At 54.2% G+C, this 12,463-nt stretch overlaps 1 protein-coding gene across 1 annotated transcript in view; it reads right to left on the reverse strand.

The window, feature by feature from the left end:
- Positions 1-927: 927 nt before the first annotated feature.
- Positions 928-12,463, reverse strand: part of SVOP (SV2 related protein) — a 76,611-nt gene continuing 65,075 nt past the window's right edge. The window contains exons 12-16 of the mRNA XM_070066014.2: positions 10,793-10,900; positions 8,930-9,041; positions 8,048-8,129; positions 3,782-3,871; positions 928-2,613 (exon numbers count right to left, since the gene is read on the reverse strand). Of these exons, the coding sequence (XP_069922115.1) occupies positions 2,407-2,613; positions 3,782-3,871; positions 8,048-8,129; positions 8,930-9,041; positions 10,793-10,900 (599 nt within the window). The 3' untranslated portion in view covers positions 928-2,406. The remainder of the gene's footprint in view (positions 2,614-3,781; positions 3,872-8,047; positions 8,130-8,929; positions 9,042-10,792; positions 10,901-12,463) is intronic.

A 12,463-nucleotide genomic window follows, 5' to 3' on the forward strand; every position in this document is an offset into this window, starting at 1 on the left:
AATAAAATGAGACACTCTCATCTAAGTGGCCACAACATCAGAGAGAACCATCCACGTGTTCCTTAGAATACGGGAAGTAAGAGAAGGGAGGGAACCGCCCCGGTCATGTCTACACTGAACGGTCTCATCTCCTGCAATCTTTGCTCACACCGAGAGAAGCAGATGACGTTTCCCTTCGTGGAAACAGGAGACCTTCCAACGAGAGAGTGCAAGATCCAACACGCGCACCTTCAGTTCAAAGACCCCTGTGTTTCTGAGGCTCCCACGACTTGGTGTGGCTCTCATTTCATTCAATAACATTGATTTTCAGGAAAAGGGCAGGGTCTTTGGAAGCTAAAGGTTTTTCAGCTTTCTCTTTCTTTAGTAGAGGAAGCCCTCAACTACAGTTCCCTTGACGCTGGTCATTGGAAAACGTTTCTGCCCACCCGGCCCTCCTGCCCTGCCCAGCCCCCACACCAGTGGGTTATTTGAGGGCAAAGGGAAGCAACACAATCAGCCAGCAGGAAGGCAAAAAAAAAAAAAGGCAAGCAAAGATTCTGTGTTGCCCAGCAGAGCTCAGCTGTCCAGAAGTAATTAGAGCTACAGCCACTTGAGGTTCAAGGAAATGTGGACTTGAGAGAGAGGCAGGTTTGCCAAGCCGCCTGCCCTCTGACTACCGGGGTGCAGGGCGCCACGACCCAGACTTCAGGAACATGGGGTGTGTGCCATTGAATCAGGCCCTGAGCCTCAAGAAGTGGTCCACGGTGGTCTCCATAGCCTCATAGCTTCAGAGCAAAGCGCCATCCGAGCCATGGTGCTGGCTGCGGCTGCGCAGGGCCCCCACCTCCCCCCCTCCCCGGCAGGAGGTTATCACCTTAAAGCATCGAGGTCACCTTGGGTGGACGCAGAGCAAGCCAGGCCATGTGACAAATGAACAAACTCAGCCCCTTGCAATGTCCATCACCAACGTGTTTTAATAAGAGATGAACACACGCACACGCACACATACATACATACACACGCACGCGCACACACGCACACACTTGGCTTCCTTGCAAGGGTCACTTCGTAAAGAGGCTCAGTCTTCCCTGGCCTTTGAGGGCATCGGGCAGCTTCTTCCATCCTGTTCTAGTTCCCTGACCTTCACCTTCACCATGGGGGCAAAGAGTACATAAAGAAAATCCCATAAGTGGATGCAGGTCACTAAGACTCAGCCCCAAGCCCTTCCTCCCAGGGTCAACCCCGAGCCCAGCAGGCCTCTTTCCTCCTCCCATGAACAGGGACACAAGTCACGCATCTGGGACCTCCTAGTCCTCCACACTCCATGGCAGGGGTGCCGTGGGCTCCAGTGCTGGGACCCCAGGAGCTGCCTCTGTGCAAAGACCAAGCCAGCCCTCAACAGATGGGGTTGGCACGGGAACCAGGACGGAGGGGCCAGCTTGGCATCAGGGCTCCCCGGTGCCAGCCCTGGAGGGAGCTGGTGGCTGGTGTGGCATCCTTTGGGTGTGGCTACCCAATCGGCCATCTGCCTGTGCACAACACCCACAGCCCTGACATCCGTGTCGACCCAAGAGTCACCACCAGCCTGACCCACCCAGGCAGGGGCCAGGAGAGAAGCCCAGCGTTGCCTCTGCTGCCTCCTCGGGAGTCCTGCTTTGGCCTTGGACTTGAGCCTCATCTCCTTTAGGCATCAAGCTCCTTGGTCCCAGGGGAATAACAGCTTTCTGAGCTTGTTGTCTGGTACAGGTTCAGCCAGCCCCAGGGACACCTCTCTGCACTCCCTGGAGGCAGACAGCCACTGCAGAGGGAGGCAAACGGGGGCACCCGGCTCCAGTTCAAGTGCATGTCCACCTGCCAGGCTCTCACCACTCAGGCTCTGGAGAGGCGGAGGAAGGGGCCCCTGCCCCAGGGAGCAAGCGTTTCCCTGCTTGCTCGGGTCACACCTCGGTCACCTGCGACTTCAAAGCAGAAAGCCTGGGGCCAGGGGTGTAGAGAAACCTACTGAACAGGTCTGGGCGGTGGATGGCAGGTGTCACAGGGGTCTGGGCCTGGGCCGATCTGCAGAGATCTTTCAGCTGTTGTTCACCAGGGATGTGACCCAGCGACTCTGGGCGGTGGCTGCTGGGCTGCCGATGTCCCTGGACCCTCCCATGGCAGTGGTTTCCCCATGCAGACCCACAGGTTATGAACAAAGCTTCCCCGACACGTACAGAGAACCCCTGGAGCAAACGCCTCCCCAGCCCCTGGTGGATCGCAATGAAGATGAGCAAACCGAGTCAGGACACAAAACCCTGTTGGTCCAAGTGGTCCTCTTGGGCAAGTTCTTGATGTCGGCAGTGACCATCAGTGTTCCCAGCAGGGCTGCACCAGCCCCCTGGGCTCCACAGGCTCAAAGACCAGCTCAGCCCCCCAGCGGTCACTTGGTCACTATTCCTGAGAGCCAGAGTTTGACCTGGTGACACCCGGACCGTGCGTCCCTCGGCCGACCATCTCCTGGCCCCACTCCCGGTGGCTGGATTCCTGCAGGCCACGACCTTTGGTCTCGATGGGCAAAAAGCAGGACGCCAGGGCGGCCAGGAGGCAGCAGCCGCTGTAAACCGCCAAAGTCAGGTACACGGAGGATTCCAGCATCACCTGGGGGGAGGGAGGGGAAGACGCAGGTCGGTGAGAATGTCCGTGCTGAAGCTTTGCACTCCACACGCCCATTCTGTGAGCTCAGAGGGGAAAATGGAGGCTCCAGGAGGGCCAGTAGCACACCCACGTTCATATACATAATAAGGATAGGGCTGGGACTTGAACTCACACTCATGAGGCTGAATGCCTAATGCTACACTGTATCGTGGAACCACGCCTGTGCCAGCTCCCCAGCTTCAGGGCACAGGGCAGACCAGGAGGCGGTGGACTCCTGTTTTCTCCTCTGTCAGATGGGCAGAGGGGGCACAATATCCCTTGTTAATGAGAGGATGCCTGGGGAGCACTTGGCATCAAGCAGGCTCTCAACCAATATCGGGAGGGACAGGCAGCAAAGGGCCCCAAACAAACAAACAAATGAACAAACAGAAACCAAAGCTGAGTCCTGAGCTCAAACAAGTATTGGAATTCCGTGTACCTGACATATTCAGAAAAGGCAAACCCACAGACACCGGAAGTGGATGGGAGGGTGCTAAGGACTAGGGGATGGGTGGAGAGAGGAGACTGGGGGGCGGCTGGGGAGTGGACACGGGGTTCTAGTTCAAGGTGATGGAGGCGTCTTGGGACGAGCTAGAGGTGGCGGTTGTACAACCTTATGAATGTGCTGAATGGCACCAGATCATTCGTTTGAAAACAGTGCATTTGATGTGTGTAACCTTTACCGCGATAAAACATTGATATGAACAGAAAAAAAATTTAGATACGTGAAAAGCTCAAAGACTTAATAAGATCCCCAGCCACGGATAGAAACACTTCAATGCACACAGAGTTGCAAACTTCCACAACCACACCTGACTCAGAAAGCAGGCACAGGGACATTTGTGTGCATCTGCACAGTTAGGGGTCACATCGCCTGGCAGCTTCAGGGTCGTCTGCTCGGGGGACACCTGGGCTTGAGCCCTGGCCTATCTACTTCCCAGCCATGGGAGCCTGGGCAGGTGTCTTTCCCCCTCTGAGCCTGTTTCCTCATGCGCACGCCACGTTTCTTTTCTCAGAGGGTGTGTGGTGTGAGGCGCACAGATGCCTCTGCAGAAGGCGGCACACACGGGGACTGCTTGGCGGGCACTGGGTTCTGCCACACACCACCTCCTATATCCGGGACAACGCCTACCTGAGCAATGAATGGAGTGATGAGCGCACCCACTCTCGCCATGCCGCTGCAGGTGCCCAGGCCCAGCGCCCGTGTCGCTGTCGGGTACACCTGAAACACACCAGCCGGATGTGGGCTTGGGAACACACAGACACCCCTCTGTCTCCTGCAGCTCGGGACTGATGGGACTGACCCTCCCCCACAGGTCTGAAGTCCTGGCAAATCCCTCAGGCTTGCGGGGAGATTCTTATCGGAAAGGGGGTATGGGCGGTTCAACTGAGAAAGCCAGCGCGAGGCTGAGCTGAGCATGGGAGCACAACACGGGGTCCTCCCTGCCATCGGTGGTTCCCCAAGGACTCCTCTGCACATCCAGAGCCAGCAATGGCCCTCCCTGCCCCTACTCTTGGGTTTACCCAGAAATTCTGATCACAGGCATTCAAGGAATTTTGTCAAGAGACTGGGGGAGGTACATTCTCAGTTTGCACATGGGGGTGGCCACGTGCCCAGTTCCTTCCTAAGCAAAGTTTGGAGGGGCTACGCGTCTTGCAGGCCAAGATGCTTAATGAGGGGGCGTGTCGTCTGCACTCCACTCTCCCATCTTCGGGCTGGAAAGAGGACTCCATGGCCCTAAGACAGAGAGAAGTTCTCAAGCTTCATGCCAAGGACATCTTGGAAGGGGCCACTCTCTGTGGTGGGGACTGTTCTGGGCATCACAGGAGGTGGGCAGCACCCCGGCCTTCACCTGCCTCTATCTGCTTGATGCCAGCGGCTTTTCTCTCCTCCCCATGCCCCGCCGCCAGCCCCGGGCAACAGAGACGTCTCCAGACACTGCCCAGTGTTTTCCTGTGCACCGGCAGCACCACCAGATGATGGAATCACAGGCGGCAAGGAGCCTGGGTCCCTGAATCCCATGGGGAAGAGACCTCTGCTGTGTCCATGCCTGCACTTCTGGAGGCGTTCACTGGGGACGCTAGCGCATCTCTAACAAATACAATGCTCGGGGTAGGAGGGTTGAAAAGATCAGAAACAAAAAGGGGGAAAACACCCAGCTCTTAGGACCCAGAACTCAGAGTTGTCACATGTTCACGCAAATCCTTCTAGTTTTGTTTTCTGGAATTTTATATACATCTATCTTCATTTATTTATTCATTCAACAACTACTTTTTGAGTGCATACCATGTATATCTCTATATACTTTAATTCATGTAATTTCATAAATAAAATACATAAATGGATTCTTGGGAAAAGTCAGTTCCTCAATTCTATTTTGATCTAGTTCCTCTGCCAGGAAAATTCTTCCTGTAGGACCAAACTATGGATGAAGTTTCGTATGTATCCTCCCAGCTATGTCCATAAAAAATATATATATATAATACATATAACGTATATATATATCTCACAGCATTTACAAAATGTATAAATGCTAACATACCATACATATCCTTCACTGTGTCTTTTCCTTTCAGCAATATATTGTAAAATCTCATGCACATAGATACACATTGGTAGACAAGAGCACTTCAAAAAGCTTGTGGAAAATGGAATTGGGGCCGGTGCTGTGGCGTAGTGGATAAAGCCACCTCCTGCAGTACCAGCACCCCATATGAGCACCAGTTCAAGTTCTGACTGCTCCACTTCCGATCCAGCTCTCTGCTATGGCCTGAGAAAGCAGTGGAAGATGGCCCAAGTCCTTGGGCCCCTGCACCCACGTGGGAGACCCAGAGGAAGCTCCTGGCTCTGGATCGGCACAGCTCCACCGTTGTGGCCATCTGGGGAGTGAACAGTTGGGACCAAAGACCTCTCTCTCTCTCTCTCTCTGCCTCTGCCTCTCTGTAACTCTGCCTTTCAAATAAATAAATCTTAAAAAAAGGAAAATGGAACTAAAAGATTGTTTTGCTTCAGAAATTTTTGCCATGCATTCTAAGCATCTTCAAAAAGTTCATGGAGAGGCAGGTTTTTGGTGCAGCTGTTAAGACACAGCAGGATGTCTGCAGCCCATGTTGGAGTGCCTGGGTTGGAGTCCTAGCTCCACGTCCAAGTCCAGCTTCCCGAGAATGCTCACCTTGGGAGGAATAGGTGTGACCCCAGTGCTCTCACTGCTATCCATGCAGGAGACCTGGATGGAGCTCTTGGCTTTATTTATTTATTTATTTATTTTTTGACAGGCAGAGTGGACAGTGAGAGAGAGAGACAGAGAGAAAGGTCTTCCTTTTCCATTGGTTCATCCCCCAGTGGACGCTGCGGCCAGCTGATCCGAAGCCAGGAGCCAGGTGCTTCTCCAGTCTCCCATGGGGTGCAGGGTCCAAGCACTTGGGCCATCCTCCACTGCACTCCCGGGCCACAGCAGAGAGCTGGCCTGGAAGAGGGGCAACCGGGACAGAATCCGGCGCCCCGACCGGGACTAGAACCCGGTGTGCTGGCGCCGCAGGATTAGCCTGGTGAGCCACAGCGCCGGCCACTCCTGGCTCTTGCGTTTGGTCTGGTCCAGCCCTGGCTGTTGTGGGCCTTTGAAGACTGAACCAGTAGATGAAAGCTCTCTCTGTCTCTCTCTCTTTTTTTTTTAAAGATTTATTTTATTTGAAAGAGTTAGAAGGAGAGAGAGAGAGACAGAGAGAGATCTTCCATCCACTCGTTCACTCCTCAGATGACTACAATGGCCAAGGCTGAGCTACCAGGAGCCAGGAGCCCCAACTGGGTCTCCCATGTGGGTGCAGGGGCCCAAGCACCTGGGCCATCTTCTGCTGCTTTTCTCAGGCCGTTAGCAGGGAGCTGAATTGGAAGTGGAGCAGCTGGGTCTCGAACCCAGCACCCATATGAGATGTCAGCATAGTAGGCAACACCTTTACCCACTATGCCACAATGTCGACCCCGTCTTTCTGAATTTTAAGTGGAATGAAAAGTTGATAAATTTTTTTAAAAATGTAAGTTCATGTTTCAAAAATGTATATGTAAAAAAAACTCTATGCATGGATTTCAAATTTTTTATATCAAATTAAATTTATATTAGAGTCCTATTTTCCATAAACTGTTTGAGGTATTCTCATTTATCTCTTTCTTTAAAAGGTTTGTTTATTTATTTTATTTGAACAGCAGAGCAACAGAGAGATCTCTGTCTACTGGCTCACTCCCCAAATGCTCACAATACCTGGGGGTGGGCCAAGCCGAAGCCAGGAACCAGAAACTCCGTCTGTGCGGTGACAATTCCCCCAGTCACCGTCTACCTTGCGAGCGCTGGAGCACGGCTCTGCCGCCCGTTGGCTTCCCTGACCCCTGCCTCACACCGCTGAACCGGCCCCTTGCTGGAGCTCGTCTCGGTTTCACAATTTGCCTGAGGCAGGCACCAACATCTGGAGTCAGCCCTCAGCCACCAGGGCGTTGGTTCCAGGACCCCATGGGTACAGAACCCCACAGACGCTCAAGTTCTTCCTGCAAACTGCCTGATGGCGTACTTGCAAATAAACTATCCAGGTCCTCCCACACTGCAAATCCTCCTGGCTTACTTAGAGCACCCAAGACAACACCCACGCCATGGAAACGGGTGTTGTCTATATTTATAGAACAATGGCAAGGAAAACCCCCTATCGGTGTCAGTCCAGAGATAGTAATTGTACATCTGCCTCTGTTCTCCAGCCAGAGTTGGTTTAGGGAAAAAAAAAAAAAAAAAAAAAAAAAACAGATGTGGAACTACTCAGCAGGGTCACCTCCAAGAGCAGGGGGAATGTGGGGCCCTTTCATTCTGGGGCTACACAGTTCTGTAACGTTTGGGACCACGACACCGGGCCTTACTTTTTTGTTTTTGTTTCTTGTTTTTTTTTTTTTTTTTTTTTTTTTTTGACAGGCAGAGTTAGACAATGAGAGAGAGACAGAGAGAAAGGTCTTCCTTCTGTTGGTTCACCCCCCAAGCAGCTGCTATGGCCAGCGCTGCGCTGATCTGAAGCCAGGAGCCAGGTGCTTCTCCTGGTCTCCCATGGAGTGCAGGGCCCAAGCACTTGGGCCATCCTCCACTGCCTCCCTGGGCCATAGCAGAGAGCTGGACTGGAAGAGGAGCAACCAGGATAGAATCTGGCGCCCCAACTGGGACTAGAACCTGGGGCGCCGGCGCCGCAGGCGGAGGATTAGCCAAGTGAGCCGCGGCGCCGGCCTCCGGGCCTTAAGCTTTTACACACAGGAACAAAATGATCGACACCTAAGCGGGGATCCTGAAGGGCTTCCCGGCCACTACTCAGTCGCAAGGACACTCAGGCTGGCGTTTCTGGAGCGGGGGCATCCCTGGGGCACTCCTCCTACCTCGGGTGTGTAAACGTAGGCCGCTTGGAAGCCTCCGGAAATGAACGCCCTCGCGATGAACAGTAACAGAGTGAGCACATTTCTAGGGGGGGAGGGGAGAGAGCAGAGGAGCCGTCATGTTTCCTGTCTGCTGCTTTCCCGGGGGCGGAACGTGCATCTGGGCAATCAGCAAAGATGGCCATCGCCCCACGCAGCACACACCTGTGCACACCAGGGGGCGCACACACCCGCCACTCACTCCCCAGAGCATCAGGCTGAGTGATGGGGACGTCCGTGGTGCCCGGGTTTGGGAGAAGCGCTCTAAGTAACCCGAGCTCAGGGAGGAGCTCGTAGAGGCCAGGATGGAGCCAGGAGCCACTTGTGCTCGGGAAAGGAAGCTGCCACTCGGTGACTTCCAGATAATCCTGACCCCAGCTCTCTGCTCCACCGCTGCCATGAATGCCCCAGGACCCCAGCATCTCAGGGTCTCAGCTGCACCTCCCGGCCTTCAAGCTCTGGCTCAGAGATGCCTCCGTGGGTTTGATCTGGGGGCTTCCGGAGGTCCAGGGAGGCAGAGGCCACTCCCACACTTTGAGGCTCTTGTTAGATGGAAAGACGGGGACAGGCCCAAAAGGCCTGCACAACGGGGCCTCTCTGTGACGAGGTCCATTCAGGTGAGCCAATCAATACTTCTAACAGATCCGTCAGTTACACAGCAGGGTGCCCAATCAAGCAGCCGGGAGATGAGTCTACCCTGGACGTCTTTAGAGGACAACCAGGCCCCAGATACCCTCCAGCCCCCCGACCAGGGGCTCCCACCTCGAGCCTGAGCTTTGGCTACCAGTGGGGCAGCCACAAGCCTCATGCGGGACTGGGCCCCCCACCCCTCCGCCGCGGACCCACCTTCCAACACAGATGAACAGCAGGAGGCTGCAGAAGGAAAAGACAACGAAGCACAAGGCCATGGTCTTCTTGCGGCCCAGGCGGTCGATGATCCACAGAGTCACCAGGACACCTGCCGGGGGGCGAGGGGGCAGGAGGGCAGCTCTGGTGGGGTTAGGTGGTCCTCCCCGCCAAACACAGCAAAAGTGCTGGGAGGTCCCCCAGGGACTAGGCTATAGAGCACCTGATTTCCAACGTGCCAGTATTCAGACTCTCTCTCTCTCTCTCTCTCTCTCTCTCTCTCTCTCTCACACACACACACACACACACACAGCCATGGGCGTGAGCGTGGGAGCAGGCTCTGCCCCTGCCGGGTGCTCAGATGCGGGCCCACGCCCCGAGCTGAATCCTTGATGGAGGCCAGGTGAGACACACTGAAGCACTGGGTTCTGGACGCCGCTCCCAGGATCCTGACCCACAGCCCCTGTGGCATCGTGACGGTGCCGGTCTGAGCCCTGGGATTCAGGCACAACCTGGCCACAGAGGATGAGCACAGGCCCCAGGCCGCATTCACTGAGTTCAGACCGCAGATTCTGGGGCCAGGAGTCAGAGACACCTGGGTTCTACGGTGCCACCTTGCATGGAATTTGTCATGTGGTCTTGGGCCAGTTCCTCGCCTTCTCTGAGCCTCAGTTGTCCCATGTGTTAAAGGGGACTGAAAAAATACCCTATTCTCCCTGACTCAAGGGAGGCAGGACAGCAGAATGCTTATTATTACCGATGACAATTAAACTTCTTGGGTTAAGCAGTCTTACATCTGTTATCTTGTTTAATCATCAAAGCAACCCTCTAAAATAAATGCTGGTAGCAGGTGCGAAGCAGCAGGTTAAGAAGCCCTTGGCCCCTGGCAGAGTGCCCGGGTTCGATCGCTGCCTCTGGCTCCTGACTCGTTACCATCCTATTAATGCAGACCCCGGAAGGCAGCAGCGATGGTTCAAGGAGTTGGGTTCTTGTCACCCGCGTGGGTGACCAGGATTGGGTTTTCAGCTCCTGGCTTCAGCCCCAGACCAGTCCACAGGGCTGTTGTGGGATTTGGGGAGGGGGAACTAGTGGATTGGAGCTCTGCCCCTCAAATAAATAAAAAATAAGCAAATCCTCATCCCGTCTATTCAATCCGTAAATTAGGTGCCTACTGTGTGCCAGGAACTAGCCTAGGAGTTTGGGATGTGCAAGGGACCAAAAAGCAAATAAAATAAGCACAAGAAAAACGTGACTTTGAGAGAGCAAATCAGACACAGCGAGGGCTTAGAATAAGGGAACCGTCACAAGGCAGGCGCGGCCGAGGAGGGCATGGTTACTGGCCCTTCGCTGACTGGCTCCCTGTCTTGCCGTGTGATCTCTCCTGTTCACGTGCCCTCCTGGCATTGTAATGTCACCCATCACGAGGTCCTCACGAGAGGCACCCGTGCTCGAACCTCCGGGACTGTGAGCGAAGTAAACCAGCCTCGGGTGTTTCATTGCAATAGCAGAAGATGGACTGATCCATTCTGCCGCATTGCACATTCGTCACACACCAAGCGTCCACCCGAGTTCTTCCTCGTCCTCCCCGTGGGACTCAGGATCAAGGAGAACTGACACTGATTTACTGCTCCTCCTGATTTCTGTAATGGTCTTTGTCTCCCACCCAGGAGGCTCGCATCTTCTGCCAGCAGGCATGAAACCTGGAAGCCTAACTCGTTACCCTGCAAGGAGGGTAAAACATCAATCCCTTCGTAGTCGTGATTGGGGGATTTGCTTGCAGGTGCACAGACGGAGCCGCCAGGTAAATGGCCGTTGTCCGCCCAGGTTTCCCCGTGCTGGCCGCACCTTGCACGGACCGCTCACCTGGAAACTCTGAGAGGGTGGTCCACAGCAGGTCCATGTAGTCCTCCTCGCTCAGGTACTCGCACGCCAGGCTGCACTTCACCTCCACCGCCTTCTTCCTGCTGGAGACTGGGGGCGAGAGGAAGAGCCAGGCACAGAGCCTTGGGTCACAGCCCGCTCCCCAGGCCTGCTTCCTCCGGTGGGACGCAGGTGGAGTGCCACAGGGAAAGCCTGGGGCAGGCGCTGTGGCGTGGCGGGTAAAGCTGCCACCTGCGATGCCGGCATCCCATATGGGCGTCAGTTTGAGTTGTTGATTCGAGTCCCAGCTGTTCCACTTCCGATCCAGCTCCCTGCTAATGGCCTGGGTAAGCAGTGGAAGATGATTCAAGTCCTTGGGCCCCTGCACCCACGTGGGAGACTCAGAAGGAAGCTCCTGGCTCCTGGTTTCGGTCTGGCCCAGCTTTCTGAGATGTACCCAGACCCCTGACCCTTGGAACTACTCACACTTCCCCACCCCCTTTAAGCAAATGACTCAACCCTAGCCAAGAGTAACCAGACTGATGCAACTCCCAACTGATTGGATGGTGACACAATGGCTTGAAAGCCCAGACACATGGACTTTTCTTTTGTCCCAATCATACAACAGGGTCACCTGGGGAGCTTTTAAACACTGCGCAGGCCTGGGCCTCAGCCCACCAGAGGTCCTGTTTAAATTGGTCTGGGCAGGGTCTGAAAACTCCACAGGTGATTTCTCTGATGTGGCCCGGATGGAGATCCAACCTGCTTCTCCTACACATTAGCACTGCTGTGCGGGATCACACCCACACACCCTGAGGGCTGCACTTCCGTGGGGTTCTTTAGGGGGTTTTCAGTGATCATTTTAACCTACAGGCAATTTCCACCTGACGTGCTGTTAGCAAAATGCAATTGGGTGGCAGCTCCAGTGTTCTGGGTTCCCTAGTGAGCAAACTGAAACCCAACTCCAAGTGACTCAACCAATCAGAAGCTGCCTCCCAGCCTCTTCTACTGTAAGGCAACTGTTCCTCTTTAATCAGTCATTTTCTCCCCCTTACTTCTGCGTGTACCTGCTGTGCAGGTTTATGGGAGGTCATTGCCTTGGCCTCTGGTGCCAGGCCCTAGCAGCTCACACCACATCAGAATGGAGTCCCTTGTGCCAAACGACCTAATCCAACTTGACCTTGAAAGGGGGCAGTTTTCCAAAAGCAGGTGATTCACAACGACCAATCAGAGGGGGCCTAGGTTACCTGCGCTGGCCTAACCAGGAAGTCACCTCTGCTTCACCACCATCAGGCGAGGGGCTTTGAAATGGCCGATCGGCTTTGTGTTCCATTTCTGCCCTCTTCAGCCCTTGGCCCCTGTGCCCCCTCCCCCAGCTCGGCTCATCAGCACACTCATTCTATTTTATAGAATGAAGCTTTGTCCAGTTCTAGAACAGCAAATAAAAGCCAATGAATGAATCTCTAACTTTAGTGTAATAAGTCGGTCTTCTGGAACTTGGAAAAGTTCTCTCTCTGCACCCCTTCGGTGGAGCCCACACCACTTGTAGTTTGGTGCTTGCCCAATTCATGAATCACTATTGCCCAAATCCACTCTAAAATTTCAATGTGTCTTCGTTTATCTTTATAAACCTTTTAAAAATTTATGTATGAGAAAGAGAGAGAGCTCCCAGCT

The sequence above is a fragment of the Oryctolagus cuniculus genome, chromosome 21, assembly GCF_051225735.1.
Source record: "Oryctolagus cuniculus isolate XC-2025 breed Fujian yellow rabbit chromosome 21, ASM5122573v1, whole genome shotgun sequence".
Classification (NCBI taxonomy): domain Eukaryota; kingdom Metazoa; phylum Chordata; class Mammalia; order Lagomorpha; family Leporidae; genus Oryctolagus; species Oryctolagus cuniculus.